This window comes from Mytilus galloprovincialis, chromosome 14, assembly GCF_965363235.1.
Source record: "Mytilus galloprovincialis chromosome 14, xbMytGall1.hap1.1, whole genome shotgun sequence".
NCBI classification, from domain to species: domain Eukaryota; kingdom Metazoa; phylum Mollusca; class Bivalvia; order Mytilida; family Mytilidae; genus Mytilus; species Mytilus galloprovincialis.
The window spans coordinates 16,984,405-17,004,037 of NC_134851.1; the positions used below are offsets into that span (position 1 = coordinate 16,984,405).

Below are 19,633 nucleotides of genomic sequence, written 5' to 3' on the forward strand. Positions count from 1 at the left end.
CAGTGTCGTGGGAACTAAAACATGTAATATGGGAAAACATATTTTTTTCTGTCAACATGCATGTCCTTTCCGAATTCAATATTAAATCTTAATTTAAGAACAAAACCAATTTTAATATATTAAATTAATAATATATAATTTTTATAAATAAATAAGATATATAATATATAAATAAAAATATATAAATATAAAAAATATAAAAATTAATATTATAAATTCAATATATAAAATACATTATGTGTGGATGACGCTTTAATAATTTGCGTCCAGGTCTACTCCTTCTAAAATTGTAATAACTGTGTTTGAATACTAACATCAAAGTTTTAAAAGTACTTACAAAAAGTCGAAATTTTGAGTTTAAAATAAGTTGAAATTTCGAGTTTGAAATAAGTCGAAATTTCGAGTTTAAAATAAGTTGAAATTTCGAGTTTAAAATAAGTCGAAATTTCGGGTTTTAAAAAAGTAGAAATTTTGAGTTTAAAAATAAGTTGAAATTTCGAGTTTAAAATAAGTCGAAATTTTGAGTTTAAAATAAGTCGAAATTTTGAGTTTTAAATAAGTCGAAATTTCGAGTTTTAAAAAAGTCAAAATTTCGAGTTTAAAGTGGATATTTCGGCTTTTTATAAGTCGAAATTTCGAGTTTCAAATAAGTCAAAATTGCGACTTTTCAATAAATCAAAATTTCAAGATTTCAGAAAGTCAAAATTTCAAGTTTAAGTCAAAATTTCGGGATTTGAAAAGACAAAATTTCAAGTTAAAGTCAAAATTTCGAAATTTGAAAAGTCAAAGTTTCGACTTTGAAACTGCCAATTTTATTTTTTCTATGTCCCTAATACGCTTCCGTAGCATTCAAACGTTAAATATAGTAAAAATATAATACGAATGCATATATATATATATTATATAACTAGGGAGTTGCCTAATGACACGAAAAATATCTTAAATAGCATTTTGTTCCATTCATTTTAAATTTATCTTTTTGAGTGTGCAAGATTACATGTAATATTTTGTCAATTATATAAAATACAGGTAAAAAAATGTATGACATTTAAAAAAAGTTAAATTCATAAACATAGGATCGACATCTGTGTAATCAATGATATAGCCTTAGGCTTCTTGTTAGTTTACGCGCACTACTCTCCCTATCTCTTGACAATCTTTGAAAAAGTTGTCCAGAACCAATATTCTAGAATAGAGGATTCTGTCTTTCTTTTTTTTAATGTTATTTTCTACTTATTTTTTGTGCATTTTGTTTTCTATTCGTAATAATTTAACTTCCACTTAATATTCTCTATTTATATGTTCGGGTCAATTTGGGTAATTTATTTGTTCATTTAACCCCAATATGACGAAGTGTTATACAAATATATTTTTTTTAGATAGACTTCGAATTGAGTAAGAATATCACATTTCCTCGTGTCAAACTTCACCTAGGAAGTGTATCAACCTGTCAAAAATTATTTCACATTAATTACATCTCTCTTCTTCGTTCACTTTTTTGGTAGAAGTCGGACTTTGAGGATTACATTTTGGAAACGGTAAGGGAAGTTTTAAAATTACTTCCAAACTTAAATAATTATTAAACAAACATGCTTTTTTTATTATGTTACAATATAATAATTAATTCACAAAATAAAAACTAAGAAAGAAAATGAAAGTGAAAGGAACTATATCTTTATTATACGCATCCTCAAATGTTTTGACAATACTAATTGCTGTATGACGTCACTCAGAGGGATGTCATTATCATATTTGTTCCAAATTTTCGTGTTTTATTTTTTTATTTCACTGAGAAATCTTAGTACTACATTGTACCCAATGTAATAATATTATTTCTTTCAGGAACGTCGGTATCGATCATGAAGTCAACAAGCATACTTTGTTACTTAGTGCTTCTATCGTTAACTCTAACGACAGTATCGACCCAAATAGTTTTTCCTCAAGGTGACCCTGCTGCTTTATATCGAGATGTTTGGCCAGAGGAAGAAGTAACAGCAATATGGGGTATGCCTTTAATAAATCGACATACCGACTATGTAATATCTAACATTACAGTTTCTAGAAATCATTTACGAATAATAACATCAGATGTATGTTTACATACTAAATGATCCTAGCTAAAAAATGTAATTATAAGTATTGAATGCTTCTTTTTGTAACCTCATAGGGTTGTAAAAGCGTTGACCGTGCGCACATTTTTAGAATGATTCCGCGCTTCATACAAAATATGCTTCGGTCGGCAACGCTTTAACACCCCAATGAAGTTACAAAAAGAAGCATTCAATTCTTAAATGAATATGGGAGGGTTATGCGAAGGATGCCAATTTAAATGAGGCCTCTTTCTAGGGGTTTCCAAGTAATCACATTTTTTGGCCTACCTGTATTGATATAAATAAATAAATAAATAATCTTTATTTCAAGAGGATGATCCCATTAGTTAAAACTAATCTTCCTGAGAGTCCTCAAAATAATAATAACATATTTATAAGTACATAGAGTATTATAAAGTTATATTATACACAATATACAATTGTATTTAAATAATAATGATCACATAATAATTTGTTTTTAAGCAAGATAATCAAATAATCAAATAATCACTATAAAAACGTCTTAGTAATCACACAATCAAAAACCCAATGGAGAGGATCTTAAATGCATTGTCTAAAAAATTGTTCAGTATGTTGATACTTTGTTAGGATTCAGAAACAACATTTTACGATAAGGGGTGTATACAGGCAACACAGTAAAATAGAATAAAAGATTGAGTATGGGCCGGAAAACACTATACAGAAAACTATCAAGATTGAGCAACACCAGCTCACTTAAAAAGTAGGAACAAGATATATATAGTAGTGCTAATGGCTTCTGAGTTATACAAGTATCTGACACCCGTCGTTTTACTGGTGTTGACATCTATATTGAGAATTGTACTCAAGAAAAGAGGCATGAATAAGGGGAGATATAGGACATACGTCAGTAAGACAGCAGCCAAACAACACTCAAAACTCAAGAAAACATCATGAAGTCGAACTGGGGTCTTCAGTTATTACATGTATATATAGGGACTAACCAGTTTTTTACGATTTTGTCTTTATCATTTACAATGAGACTATTTTTTACTTTTCAAAAAGGACAAATGGATTAAACACAAGTTTTTCCACTTAATAAAGTTTCATTCACATCGCTTTCAATACACGTGGGTCGCTTCGTTCAATTGGCGCCAACTTTTCATATACCTGGATTAGGAGATTTCTACTTCCTTGAATTAAAAAAAGAGTAATGAGTACAATTATATATAGAAGTCAAAAATTGGATTCAATATATTACCTTCATGTGACTATCAGGGGATCATTTGGAAAGTGTTCTTATTAGTCGAACTACTTAATCGCTAGCCTGCCAACACTGACGCATCTTCGTAAGCCAAGGGTTACAATCCATCCCCTCTTCTAGAGCGGAGTGGATCGTAACCCTTAGCTAGCGTAGATGATACTGAGGTTATGGGTTCTAAGCATGCACATGATAGGTGCGCTCGACTCCAATCTTCACCGACTAGAATTGTCAGTTTTCCTACTGAAGATCAGTGGTTTTCTCCAGGAACTTTGACTTCCTCAATAAATAAAACTGCCCGTCACGAACTAACACAACAGTGAAGAAAGTGGCGTTAAACACAAACTAATCAACCAACCAATCAAAGTCTTGTAGCATGCGTTTGGTTATCAGTGATACTTATAACTGATATTTTTTTCTTGGCATGTATTATTTGAATTGTCTTTCCAGCTGCTATGCTCCTGTTTTTCTTTTTGACGAGAACAGATATGGGAAATGGTATCTTTAATGATGGTAGCCCATCACCAAATGTAAGTATATATAAAATTGCATTGCATGTATATGTATTTACGAAACGTTATTTTGATTGGCTAACATAATCTCGCGTCATTTTGAAAATGATCTTCATTTCAAAATGAAATGTAATAGCCATGAAGACACGAGCTTCCACAAGTAAGTGCACATGTAAATAAAAGAACAAATTTACAGAAACAATGTTTTCATGGTCCTGGCAAAAAAATGTAATTATAAATATTGATTACTACTTTTTGGTAATTTTATAGGGTTGTAAAAGTGTTGACTGTGCGCACATTTGTAGAATGAAGCTATTTTGGGCTTCATACAAAATGTACTTCGGTCAACGCTTTTACACCCCAGCAAAATTTACAAAAAGAAGCATTAAATTCTTACAGCGTGTAGGTAAAAGTAGAATCTTTGGTTAGCTTGCTTGTTAGCTGAACCGTGAAGTCATTATTGGATAAGGTATACTACCCTCCTTTCGGAGTTGTCTAGTCCTACATACAGAGAGATTGGTATTGAAGCTGTAGGACTAGTCTACTCTTAAATGAGGATAGTTTACCTAACCTTATAATGACTTCACGGTTCAGCTAGCAAGCGAGCTATCCACAGATATTACCTTTACCTACACACTCAATGCAATCGGATGTAATACTTTAGTCATAGAAAACGTACAGTCATTCATAGTTTGCATTGTGATACAAGCTATAGGCTGAATACTTTAATAACATCGAAGTTGTTTTCAGCGTATTGGAGATCAATTGTAATAGTTCCATAACAGCGGTACAATTTAGGCTAACATTGTACTCATGGTCATAAACCGCAGTTTCAATCTCATAGGTTGACTGCTAAAAGCTACGAGATTACCAAAGATTCTACCTTTACCTACAAACTCAATGCATTCTGCTGTAAATAAAATATTATGGAAGATCTAATTAATTCCCCCATAACTTAAATGCAATTATATTTCCTATATTATATCTGCAAGATTTCAATTCCTGTCTATTAGTTTAGTAGCCCCATGGTTTCTTGGAGAATTTTTTAAGGGTCCTGACCGGATTGTATTAAAATGAACAATTATACTGTTTTGCGTATTAATTCTTTTAACTCCCTGGTTAAAATCGAAAGGGAAAATTGGACCATTTACTCAGATAATCATACAATCATACAATTAACTTCCTGGTTAAAATCGAACAGGAAAGTTGGACCATTTACTCAGACAATCATAGAATTAAACTCCCTGGTTAAAATCGAACAGGAAAGTTGGACCATTTACTCAGACAATCATAGAATTAACTACCTGGTTAAAATCGAACAGGAAAGTTGGATCATTTACTGAGACAATCATACACACTATACATTTCAGACCCACTTAAACTGAACAGAAGTTGAAAGTTTAAGGAAGTTCGCCTCTCAGTTTCAAATTAACTTTCAAACATTAGTTTATATTGATAGGGGATTTATAAAGGAATCAAAAGAGAACAAAATATATAGGTCAATGTCCTTGTTTTCGAGATATTAGCCATTGAAATTGTGGCGGTAAAATATTCTCTCTAGACTTTTCGTAGCATTATCATTGACAAGTCTATGTTCTTCAAAAACTATTAAAAAATAATTAAATTTTTATCTTGAAGACTTTTAAAGATGGCTTATCATTATACATGTAAAAGATTTATTAAAAGAAAAGTGGGGGTCAATGTGCAATTTTTATTAAGACATTCAAATGGATAAAACCAGAGGATTCTAAATATCTGACACCAATCCCAAAACATGACAAACGAACTTCCTTAAGGAATGCCTTCTAGGTATACTTGAAATTATAGCATCTTTACATATTTTCAAATCGGTACTACATCTCATTTAAAAGATGGTAAATTTATTATGAGACTAAAATGTTAACAGGACCTGGTGTTGGTTTTCTCGCTGTGTTGAAGTCCCATTGGTTCCATTCGGCTGTTATCTGCTCTCTTGTAGAGTTGTTGTATCTTTGACATATTCCCCATTACCATTCTCAATTTTATTATTGTACGTGGATGTTTAAACATTTTTCCATATTGTATCTTTTATTCCTCTCGTATTAAAGGGATATATATTGCCAAAAGTTTAATGGAAAATACGCCTATAAGACACGAAAGGAATTTTTTTTAAATTAAAATTCGACGTAGTTATATCATACATTAAACTTTGTATATTGTGTATTGTTTTATTTTTCAGTAATCAGTAACCACTTGGAAGAGGAGCTTTTACTTAAGAATTTTAAAAGATCTGGTGAAGAACGATACTACTACACGTGTTCCAGATTAAATTATTTTTTAAATAAAGTATTATGTTACCTTGACCTTTATATGTTCAATAATCCTATAGCATGTACATAACATATACAACCCTTTTCACCAAATAATCTTGAACTGATACTGCAATCTTTTCAGCGGTATGGAGGATATACCCCTCCCCCAAAAATAAATAGGGACCAGACAGCGTAAGGAGCTTAAAGACAGCTTAAGCAGCTGAAGCTCGCCTTCGGCTTTTTCTCGAATTTTCTCACTGTGTTGAAGACCCATTGGTGACCGACATTGACTACCCACGAGGGTCTCGGAATGTCGGTATTCTGATATACACCTTCAAGTTGTCGAAGACAGTACGTGCGACGAGACATGTCAAGTAGGGAAGCGCGAAGGACTTCATTCAAATTTCTAAAACACTACCTCCCCCCCTGAAAATAAAATAAACATTAAACACAAACACAAGCACAAACACAAACACAAACATAATATACCGATGGAATCGAATGGCCGAGGGAACAACCATAAAAAGACAAATAGCTAAAAGATAACATATCACGAGACCAACTAAAATTCAATCAAGGGATAACTAACTTTTGGAAGATTTAGTTATCTTTCTTTTTAATCGTTTTAAAAAATATCAAAATATAATTCGATTGCTATAAATGCACAAAGACAAACTTTTGTACTGTTCAATGTTTTCCTTTTAAGATGTTAGATGTGCTAGTGATCTGCTGTATTTCAGTGATACCACAGACTGTTTGTTTTCATTTGCAAGACACACGTTGTTATTTCTTTAACGAATGTTCCTTCAAACCTTGTCTCTTTGATATATTATATAGCCGGCTGTGCGTATCTTTGATAGATTATAGCGTTACACGAATGTACAATCACAGAAGAAATTAATAACGACCACATTATTGAAATAAAAGAGATGTACATTGTTCGTTATGATCACTCCAGGAAATAGGGTAACTGATATTTGTCATTTTTTTTCGGCGATTTCATTGAGGTAAAACATATTTTGAGTGTTCAAATTTTTTAAATTTTCGTAAAACTCGTCTGTAAATAAAGGCAACAGTAGTATACCGATGTTCAAACTCATAAATCCACGAACAAAAAACAAAATCGGGGCAACAAACCAAAACTGAGGGAAACGCACCAAAGACAAGAGGAAAACAACGACACAACACCACAAATTTTGTAATATTTATCTAACAAAAAACTCTCTCTGATATTTGAACCCCAAGGTAAAACATGTTTTGCAGTACTTACAATTTAACATGTAAAATTATCAATGTATGTAATAACAAATGTAATTTGATATCATACCCGAAGGCATTTATACTTTATATAAGCATTATCTACAATTAAGATTGGAAGAATGAAAACATCCGTTTAGAGCAGTACAGAAGGTCAAAATTCTAAATTTCGTTTTCCAAATAATCTAACTGTTCTGAATTATGTTAATTTTGTGACTTAGTACTTTTAGGTATTATAATACATTGATTCATTATAGCAAAACACTCAGAGGTACAAGAAGTGTCTTGCACCAGATTCATTTCATTAAAACATATTTTGCTAAATTTAACATTCTAATATGACGTCCTTATTACGCTTTGTAAACAAAGCCGTGTTCTAATGAGCACAAAATATGTTTGACACATGCGCACGAACTTACTGTTTATATAAACTTTATTTCCATCGTTATCCTTTAAAATATATACATTTAAGCAGCTAACATAAAGTTTTATTATATATTTTTATGAAACAACATATATATTTACCCTGCTCGTAGTTTTTAAACTAATCAAATATGAACTGCAATGCATAGACTCCTTGAGGAGGAAACGGGAACAGCCAAACGTTTTTACGGTAATTTCACACGCTTCGACCTATAAAAATACTGTATTTGTCCTATTAGAATCGAAATAATTCCTTCATGTCATGCTCTATGCTCACTTTAACATGGGTAGGCATTATATTTGACTACATTTTACACCTCGCTAACGCTCAGTGTAAAATATCGACAAATATATAATGCCTACCCATGTTAAAATGAGCATAGAGCATGACATGAAGGAATTATTTCTTAAATAGTTACACAATAATTTGGAAATTTGAACAGTTTTTATGTTCTTCAAAACTAGCCCAGAAAATAGCTTTGGACGCATGAAATTATTAAATTAAGGGATATATTGCCAAAAGTTAAATTGTACAGTAGAGGGTCGATACATCTGCTAGTGGACCTTCAGTTCCCGGGGGGTATCATCAGCTTAGAATTCAATACTTCGGTACCTACGTGATATATTACATTTTTTTTCTAAAATTGTCCGTTTATAAATTTTGAAATTATAAAGAAACTAAAGTTTCAACTACATCATACGAAATTGACCTCATATGGATTTGGCTATTTTAGGGGCGTTTCTGGAAAATTTGATATCAAAAAGTTTGCAAGGCGAAAAAAATTTGAACTTTTATTTAGCTAAAAAATCATAAAATAATTGTGAATTACACTAATGTATAACGGTTCCTGACTTAGAGCAAGTATAAAAAGAAATCAGAGTATGTGTTTAATTAATGAATATGATAAATTGACATATTCAATACAATACTAGAAGGTTACAACAGGGTTTTTTTTTAAAAAGGGGAGGCTTACTCCATTACGCCCTCACCTAGACCCGCCTCTGAAATTGGTCATATATAGCTCTTCAACTATTTCGGTTCTTATACATCCTTGTCTTTCAAATATTCGGCTTTTAAACGTTCTTGATAAAGTATAAATCCAGAAAAGCGCTTCGGTCACATGAATTTCTAACATGCTGTTTTCCTTTTTGATATAGATTGGATCCAAATATATAATTTAAAAGCCATTATTTAACGAGGAAGTGATAATAGTACATAAATATCGAAAGTCGATTTATAAAAATAACTAGTGTGTTATTCTAAAAACGGAAAATGACTTTTAAACCAGGAAGAAGTATTCAACATTTCGTATCTTCTTATGTACCAAGATTTCAGAAGACAAATGCGCTATATTAACTTCATTATGTAAGTATTAATATAAAGGATATTTTCTGAAGGTCTCGTCAACATGGTCAAGTCGCAATATGTATTCGAACATCTCCGATTGTGTTACACTGATTCGTATCGTCCTTGCACTGTGTGATGTTGTTCAACGTTTTGTTTCGTGTGCTGATCAAGATGTCTATGGGTATTTCATCCTTGCAACATGTTTATAAGGATGTCTCCAGTGGCGGATTCAGAAATTTTCATAAGTGGGGGCCCACTGACTGCCTAAGAGGGGACCCGCTCCGGTTACGCTTCAGTGATTCCCTATATAAGCAACCGCATTTTGTCCCATGCCCTGAAACCCTCAGTGTTGACTGTCTAGTGATTACTGTAGAAGAACTACATTTTTGTACTTAGACTTCTTGGCAAACGAGGCCCCTGATGAAAAAAGAAAGGTTTCTCCTTCCTTTTTTATTATCTAAACTGGGACATGAAATATTGTATTTTATTTTGTGTACACAGTGTTAATCTTAAATCAGTGTTTCAAAGTCTGAACAGATAATAACGAATTTTTGTAGTTTCTGCCAAAAAAGAAATCATGTACTTAAGAATATTCAAATAAATGAAATCTGATTTGAATAAGTTTTAGACTCAATGAATTTTAATACGATTTTTGGCATATTTATTCCTATAAAGGGACTATTTGGGTATCGAACTTAAATTTGGGGTCGGGGAAGGGGGTTAAAGATTGGATAGCGAATCGTTGTTTCTGTTTATCAAACATTTTAAATTTATGTACTTAACTCTTCCTCGTTTCATCTTTCTCTAAGCATATGATTAAGGTTACTCCATAAAACCGATTTGAAAGAACAATATGTCAAAGTACTAATCGTCACTGATTGCAATAATAAAAGATTACGAATAAATTTAACAGAAACGATAGAAAAAAATTTACAATTAAATCGCAAATAATGTAAAAAAAGAGGAAGAAGCCTAAATATGAATAAAAATAATAATTCAAAACTTACAAACGTCTTACTACATAAAGGCCCATTTCCCCCTTTCTTTACTATACAACTAGAAACTTTATTCAGGAGCCGTGAATTGCGAAACATCGTTTTCATATTGCTAAAACGTTCACGTAAATTGATGGCGTCATGTGTTAAAACAGTTATTGGCCAATCAAATCGGTATATTGGATTTAATCTGCACGCTCGTGTGACCCTTTAACCCGAAACTCCTACGTCGTTTGGGTTAATCAGGGTCACCCAATCTGTGCAGATTAAATCCAATATATCGACTTGCTTGCTCAATAACTATAACATAATGTTGATGAATGCCAGTGGCACAAAAATCAAACAGAGTCAAAATGACGAGGTTGTAAGCAACTATAGGTCACCGTGTACCCTTCAAAAATAATCAAGTACCAATTGCAAGCTGTAAAGCACCAATATTTCAAAATGTAAAACAATTAAAATGAAAAATCTTATCGCCGGATTTATATATAACAAAAAAGAAATGAAAATTAAGTATGACAGACATCAATCAATCAATGACAACTGACTCGTACATTGCAAGACAATAATTCGACTTCATCAGGGTTAGTTTTTATACGATAATTTATACAATTTCAGTTTGAAATCTATTGTGCAAGTGCTTACTAAGTAAAGATACTGAAAAAAACTTTCACAGGCAAACAAAATAGAATATGAAGCCATCAGTCAGACAGAATTTGTATCTGACTCGGCCCGAATCATATTTGAGACTAAACATTGTATTATCCATTCAGTAGCTAATACTGTTGCAAAAATGTATCACCGGCCTGTGAGTGAGGTTTGGAGTTCGAAGCCCGCCGTGGAAATCTGTATTGTCTAGTTATAAGTCTCCCCCCTCCGAAAATCCGTACTTTTCTACGGACACTCCATTCTCCTTTAAAAAAAAAAACCTGCCACAATAAAGCTTAATAGTGCTTAAAGTGGCGTGAACACCAACCATCATTCATTTAATCATAAAAATGCAGAAAACGAACGTAAATAGTGACAAACAAAAAGGTAAAACATGCTACACAGAAGAACAAGTGGTCAGTATGCTGGAGTTTCTTATCGACAACATATTTGTTGAGTTTGGAGGTAGACTTTTCCAACAAATTGTCGGCATTCCTATGGGAACAAACTGTGCGCCTCTTCTTGCCGACCTCTTCTTATTTTCATATGAATCGGAGTTCCTCCAGACACTTGTCAAAAACAAGAGGGTCAAAGAAGCAAGATTATTTAATTTCACTTTCAGATATATTGATGATGTTCTTTCCATAAACAATCCGAACTTTTCTGATTGGGTTCCATTAATATATCCCTCAGAACTAGAGATTAAAGAAACAACAGACACGGCTTCCTTCGCCTCATTTGTAGACTTATATCTCGAATTTGTCTTACACAGTCATCTCAGTACCAGAATCTATGACAAACGAGACGATTTTAATTTTGAAATTATAAATTTCCCCCACCTTAGTAGCAATATAACAACTTCACCTGCTTATGGGATATATATTTTCCAACTTATTCGATATCCAAGAGCTTGCAGCTCCTACTCAGACTTTGTAAAACGTCATCAGTGTCTGAGTAGAAAGTTGATGAACCAGGGGTATGTCAAAGAACGTCTCGTCCTTTTTCTAAAAAAGTTCATCGGAAGGTACCAAGACCTTGTTGATAAATATTCCGTATCAACTTCTCAAATAATACACGATGGTCTTGATGTATAGATTCGGCGTACTGATGTTGTTTATCATCCTAACAACGTGTTTTATAGTTCTTTCATTTGTCTTTGTTCTATTATTAATATTACTTTTACTGTTGAATGGTTTTATGTGATATCCGTTTCACGTGGCTCGGTACTTATACATCTCGTCAATGTGTTTGTATTGGCTTTCATTTTTTTGTGGTTTGTTTTGTATATGCGACTTTTTGTATTTCTTTTGTTTTTATAACGTGACTCTGTACTTTAAAACATCCCGTCAGTATGATATTGTTCTATAATATAAATATGTCATTATGATATATTTCTATTATGAATTACAATATACGTTGAACCACAAACGTCAAAATCATTCAATCGCGTAGTGGAATTGACTATTTTTGGATTCTTATAAATTCTATATATAACTTTTTGACTAGTTTAAATCTCTGTCTATTTCTGATATTTATTCTTACATACTTTTGATTTTTTAACCCTGTATGCTAACATTCTTATGTAAAATTTTAAAATTGTATGTATGCACATTGAACGACAAATTTATGTGACATATAAAATTTTCTGACGTCAGACACTCAAATCAATGAATGTGTTCGTAGATAGTAGATGTTTTTGTGTTCTGTTAAATTGTTCCCTTTAAAATTGTTATACGATGGTGACTGATGTACCCATATTTTGACTATTTTATTTATTGTGTCTGTTTATTTAACGCATTCGTGTAAATATATCGGAAATTGATGACACTGTCATTAAAGTGAGAGGGTTAGCGCTATAGAAGCAGGTTTAATCCACCATTTTCTACATTTGAAAATGCCTGTACCAAGTCAGGAATATGACAGTTCTTGTCCATTCGTTTTTGATGCGTTTTGTTATTTGATTTTGCCATGTGATTATGGACTTTCCGAATTGATTTTCCTCCAAATTCAATATTTTTGTGATTTTACTTTTTTCAATGATATCACGTCAATATTTTATTATAAATTATGAATTATCAGGAAACACTAACATGTTCAATGGTTATTAATATACTACATGTATCGGAGAAAATAAGACTAGTTTTTGTAACATTGCTTGTAAAGGTTCTACTTTAGTTTCTTTAGTGCAAAAAAGTGTTTTTGGGGAAAGATCCTTTGGTATTCTGGAGGGGACAGGATGATCTTAGAAATATATTCTAGTCAGATAAGTACTGCAACCAACTTTACCCAAGATAACACGAAAAGAAATAGTCTGCCAACCAATATGCAGGAAATAATGGCACAAGTAGAGGAAAAAATCCTTCAAAGAAAATCAAATGTTCGTTCCCATGCACAAAGCATCATACATTTGTCAGTGTTATTTTAACTAATCAAAGCAGTTTATTTATTCTTAAGTCTTTTTCCATTGCGTCCAGAGCTGCTGGCAACCTTTCCAAAACCACTAATCCTTCAAGATATCGTAAAGTTTTCCAGTCATCACGTTCCCTCTGTTGTCTATCTGGTGTCTCAGTAACTATATGTAACCTAGCAGCTTTAAAAAAAATAGTCCCAGTTGTTTTCTGTGAAGACATCTAGTTTAATCTTATTTCTCATGAGATCTTTCAAGCCTTCCATGTTTTCTCTAATACCATTATAATATTTTAAGTGATTATAGAAGTTTGAAAAGGTGATTTTAAATTTAATCTTCTCTTCGTCTTCAATCTCTGTTGTTAGGCTAAATGTAGAAAAATTCTCAAGAACAGTGTCAGAATCTTTATTTCTTGTCTTACTTTGCTTTACTTTTTCCTCCAGTTGTTTCTTTAACTGACATAATTTCAGTGAACAAGGATAACATGGTGAGTAAATTAGAATGACTTCTATGCTGAGTATACATTTATAACTTCCTTCATAGTCTTCAGGCTGATTTGTTAGGTATTTCTGAATTTTCTCTAGGTCGTCCTTCATTATTTGTTCAGCATGTCTTTTATCTGGTTCGTTCTCTTCTCTTCTCTAAGTGTCCTCAGGAATTTGCAAATACTTAGTGGTTGCATTTGAGCTGTATTTATACAGCAGAATGGTTTCATGAGACCATTTTGGACCATTTGTGCATAAGCATAAGGAATTGCGAAACAATGATAAAATTCTTTTTCCGATACAAGCGGTTTCTTGTTCTCACCTGAAGTAAAAACTATGCATTTCAACTCATATTTCAAATATTAGATAAACTCATCATATATACCAGGATTGAAATTTCATATTAAAACCAGACGCGCGTTTCGTCTACAGAAGACTTCTCAGTGACGCTCGAATCGAAAAATATTAAAAAGGTAAAATACAGTACGACGTTAAAGAGCATTGAGGATCAAAAATTCATAAAAGTTTTGGCAAATACAGCTATTAAAGGTAATATATTCCTGAGGTAGAAATACCTTAGTATTTAGAAAAATAAAAATTTTGTTAACAGCTATATTTATACACCATTTTCTACATTTGAAAATGCCTGTACCAAGTCAGGAATATCAAGTCAACACAGAAGTGCTGACTACATTTTAATTCATTTTTCATCTTGTACTGGGGATAAAAATATTCTATAATTTTGCTGTGTGTTGACCACTATGTATTATGCCTTTTTTATACCCTATTCTAGGGCTTGTGTTTCATATCATGATAACCTCGATTCGAAGGTTACTGCTTTTAACTATTGCATCAAGAGGTTCCAATAATTCAAAATTTGGTGACTATGTTGAACGCATCTATCCCATCGAGTTAGAGATAAAGGATACACCTGTTACCGTTAAGTCGGCCTCATATCTTGACTTACATCTAGAAAATGACAATGAGGGTCGGTTGAAAATAAAACTTTACGACAAAAGAGATGAGTTCAGCTTTCCAATTATGAACTGTCCATTTCTATGTAGTAACATGCCAGCAGCGCCTACATACAGAGTATATGTCTCCCAATTGATACGATACTCCAGTGCTTGTATTTCCTATCATGATTTCTTGATAGATTGTTGCTACTCACAAAAAAGCTATTAAACAAAGACTTCCAAATGGTGAAAATGAAATCACCCCTTCGTAAATTTTACGGACACCATCACTAGTTGATTGACTTGTATGGAATAGCCGTTGCACATATGGTATCGGATATGTTCCTTATGTCGTAACTACAATCCCCTTCCCTTTTCACGAATTTGACCTACCGAATTAGACTATTTACCGGATTTGTAATAGCATGTGCAACACGATGGGTGCCACATCTGGAGCAGGATCTGCCTACCCTTCCGGACCACCTGCGATCACCCCAAGTTTCTAATGGGGTTCGTGTTGCTAAGTCTTAAGTTTTCTATGTTATGTCTATTGTACTATCATTTATCTGTCTTTTTCATTTTTAGTCATGGCGTTGTCAGTTTATTTTCGATATATGAGTTTGACTGACCCTTTGGTATCTTTCGCCCTTCTTTTATAGAAGTAAATGTTTGTTATTATTAAGTATTTTTTTTTTAATCAAAATGTAGACTACAAAATAGTTATGTAGAATTATAATAGATTAGACAATAATGCTGCACTAAATTTTTGTTAGTAAGAATGTATATTGGCGAGAAAAAAAATAGAAAATGGTGAAAAAATACTGTTTTGTCGAAAACTTGGTGAAAATAATATTGACTCAGGGAAAAGAAACCCTTAGAATGTCTCATATTTTTCTTTCATTACAGTATACAGTTCATGAAATATTTCTATTGAGAAAGCTGTTGTATTAACATTGACTGAGAAAAATATAAGGAACATTGTGTGATACCATTGCTGTCTTGGGGACATACTATTCTACTTCTGCTCTCATAAATATGGATCTTAGTTACAAGCAGTATTTTCTTTTTTGGTATCTTCAAAAAGAAATGATTTGTATGCGTAACTAATACTGTTTGTATGCATTTGTGTCTGGTGTGTGACAAAAGTAGTATAATGCAATACATAGGAATAACAATTTGATGGCGGTCTAGACTTGATGTTTATATTTCAATATATACGTTCATAATCCTTTTTTCAGTTGCTTTATCACAAACCATTATACAGAAGCATCATAAACTGACGTGAACATTTATTTATATATGCACAATGTGTCCATAATTGGTATATCCATATCTTAATATGATAACTTTCTCGATAATGTTCGACAATACAGTGAACCTTCAATTGATCGTTGCATATTTTGTGAAACTATTACCAATGTAGAAGGTGACTTTGATTACATAAGCAAATAGTATTGTATTTGAATAGATGTATCATGTACGAGTTTGATAAACTATGTAAATAATATACTTCACCACTCTCATTCAAGCTTGATATCGGTCAAAGCATCAAAGATCGTATAGATGTTCACTAAAGCAGGGTTTACCATTTTGTGAAAAAGATGACGTCAACACATCAAAACAAAATTTCGTTTTCTAAATACCATGGACACGGGAACGACTTCATAGTATTGGACAATACACAGGAAGAACTACAGCTTTCTAGAGAGATACGCCATTTAATGTGTAACCTGAAATACGGAATTGGTGCAGATGGCATAGTCATTCTTAAGAAAAGTGTCGAACACTCCTTTGTTATTGATTATTATAACGCTGATGGCAACCCTGGTTCTCTTTGTGGTAATGGCAGTCGTTGTGGTGTAGCTTTCGCACGGAAACTTGGACTGTTCGATACCGTCTGTGATTTCGTTGCATATGATGGTTTACATATTGCAAGATACATTCAGGATAATGATACATATGCTGTAAGCTTTGGCAATAAATACTTTCATGATATTGAAACAATAGATGACCAAAACTTTTTTGTTAATACTGGATCGCCTCATCACGTGCGGTATGTTAATGATTTAAACAAATATGACGTCGTAAATGAAGGAAAAAAGCTTCGCTACGGGAAATATAGTGAAACGAATGGTTCAAATATTAATTTTGTTGAAAAGAAATCTGACGGAAATCTTTACGCGAGGACATACGAGAGGGGTGTTGATGGTGAAACCGAGGCTTGTGGTACTGGGGCAGTTGCTGTTGCTTTGGTTACAAAGTTTCGTCATTTACAAGATGGAGGAAAGGACACATACAAAGAACTAAAAACATCATGCGATATTCATATGGGAGGAGGAAAATTAATTGTGGTTTTTGACATTACCGAAAATTCGTTCACTAACATTGAATTAATTGGAAGTGCATGTCACGTGTTTGATGGGATTTATTATTTCAATTCAGAATAGGAAAGTGTATAGTTTTGAAAGCCCAAATTCTTATTGATTGATGCATTTGAAAAAAAAGTTCACCTCTGGGAGAGATCCTAACCCAAAAACAAAACAACTCAAAACTGAAAAAAAAAAATACAATTTACCCTGATAACTATGAAAATAAGAATATGTGGTTCTATTGCCAATGAGGCAACTATCCACAAGAGGCTAAATGACACAGAATTTCACAACTATTGGTCACTATTTGGCCTTCAACAATTTACAAAGGTCATAAACTCGTTTCTGTGCAAGTTCTATTCCATTCCCAATGTCAATACACGGAAAGGGAAGCTTCAGGTATGTTGAATGATCATACTGGGATTCTACTACTAAAAAGCTTTACGACATATTTTCAAGCTAATATAAATTGCATGATTCGAAAACGAAAGAAATAGATTATAAAAATTGAATTATTTAGTGTATTTTTGAATATTCATGGCCTACATTGTACCATATATAGCAATATTTACAGCAAGTTGGTTCAGCTACAAAGTCTGATAAATGTGTATAAAAATATCTCTTTGTAAAACTCAAATTGAACTAGATATCTGCTTCAATCACGTTTGATTAGTTTTATTTTGATATTTTATCACTCGGGTTATCTTTTTTTTTATCTTACCTGTTACGCCATCAAGTTTGTTTGATACGATTTTATTCTCATATTCATGTAGCTACAAATATATAGTAAAGTGGGTGCTTTCCCAGATAAAAACATAGGATAGATATATGGTTCCTTATGTCACATCTGAGCAATAGTTATACATATTAATTAAATCGCGAAAGGCACACAAAATAAAGTGGCTCAATATCGCATACATATGTATTCAAGCCATTATGATTTAAATAGACACAGTAGGAATATACCAATTGAGACATCATATTATATATCTAATCAAGTTATTTAAGACCGTCAATCAGACTCAGCACATATAAATACATATACACAAAAAAAAAACGTTGATGATCTCAGGTGTTCTGAAAGGGTAAACAGGAACGGGTTTAGTAGTGACACGCATCTTGTTGCTGATATCTGATGAACTCCGTTGATAATTAAACTAGGTTGGTAGGTTCAACTCGCTTGAGATGGAAAATTATCGCTAGAAACTAAGGAGGCACGTGGCGTTGCTAATGAAATTGATATGAAATGGACAACGTCGTCATAGGTAAAATAGCGATAAACAGATTATCATTGGTCAATCGAGTTGATATAACTCGATTGCTTTTCTTACTTTTGCCGTACCGGCTCAAGCGAGAAAATCAATCTCGTTGAGATGATCAACGATAATCTATAATTTTAAGTCGGAATGATGGAATCAACTAGACTTTAAATTATTCCATGAGAGAACATAGTCTTTATAACGAAACTTGAAGAATGAGGATATTGTTAGCATTGTTTTGTTATATAAAGAAAACTCTGTGTAATCTCTGTCTAATACAAATAAAGTCATTGAATAAAGGATCATACAGAAGGTGGTTTCCCAAAAGGAGTGGTTTGAAAACACACCAGTACTACTGACTAACAACGTTGACTAAAAAATCAAGCTTGTTGATATTGTCAGTTTGGGATGTTTGGTTTGAATCAGATTTTTTATCAACCAATGTGTACCTACCAAAATCCGATACGGTCTTTTATGAAATAAAAACGAACCTTCTCTGTCGATCGGTTATAAGTTTGAACATAATGCTTGTGTAAAGGATAAGGCAGTCAACTGTCTTAATTATCTAAACGCATGAGTTGAGCGTAATTTGAATTCAATATAATAACTCAAAAAAAAAAAGATGAACAACTCTGTACGCCAAACGTACATGTTGTCTACAAAAGACCATTTAATGGCGCTCAAATCACAACAGTAAGAATGATAAGTGGAATACGATGTTGAAGAGCATTAAACATCAAACATTATAAATTTTGATCATATACAACTAAGGCACTTTATAAGAGGTTAGATAACCTTAGAACAATTGAACATAATACACTGTACATCTGTTTTCTCCTAATGTGATCTTTCGAATTAGACTTGTAACCTGGTTTGTACGTGAATGAGGGACACGACACATGTTGCTTGTTTAGCCGGATTTGCTTACCCTTCTGGTGCACCGGAGGTCAACCCCGATTTTTGATAGGGTTCTTATTGCTCAATGTTGTTTTTGTATACGGTGGTTTGTCTTTCGATTTGTTTTTGCCATGGCTTTTTCAGGTTTTTTTATTAGACTTATGAGTTTGAATGTCTCTTTTGGGACATTTTTCATCTCTTTTATAAACAAAATATGAACATATCATTGATATGTTATAACAACACAAACGACACAAAAGTCTTTACTATTTGGGCAGGTGACGAAACGCCCTCCAGCAATTGCATCGACCTTTTGGTTGTAATATGTAACTATAGGTACCAGGCCTACAATTATGTACGAATCCTTTGTATCGATATGATATACATTTGCTTTCACTTCGCCAATAGTTTGATGTTTCACAGAAACTCTAAACTGCCAGTCCTGATTTTCGCTGA

The 19,633-nt window shown here is 32.7% G+C and overlaps 1 protein-coding gene and 1 long non-coding RNA gene across 2 annotated transcripts; both read left to right on the forward strand.

The window, feature by feature from the left end:
• The first annotated feature begins 1,452 nt into the window (after nucleotides 1–1,452).
• Nucleotides 1,453–6,184, forward strand: LOC143058634 (uncharacterized). Its single transcript, XR_012973160.1, has 4 exons — nucleotides 1,453–1,538; nucleotides 1,843–2,004; nucleotides 3,781–3,860; nucleotides 6,061–6,184. It is a non-coding gene; the product is annotated as an uncharacterized LOC143058634 (long non-coding RNA).
• A 9,775-nt stretch (nucleotides 6,185–15,959) lies between these two features.
• LOC143058392 (diaminopimelate epimerase-like) lies at nucleotides 15,960–17,126 on the forward strand. Its single transcript, XM_076231893.1, has one exon. The coding sequence runs from the start codon at nucleotides 16,254–16,256 to the stop codon at nucleotides 17,097–17,099; it is 846 nt and encodes a 281-aa protein (XP_076088008.1). The 5' UTR covers nucleotides 15,960–16,253; the 3' UTR covers nucleotides 17,100–17,126.
• The last annotated feature ends 2,507 nt before the right edge of the window (nucleotides 17,127–19,633 follow it).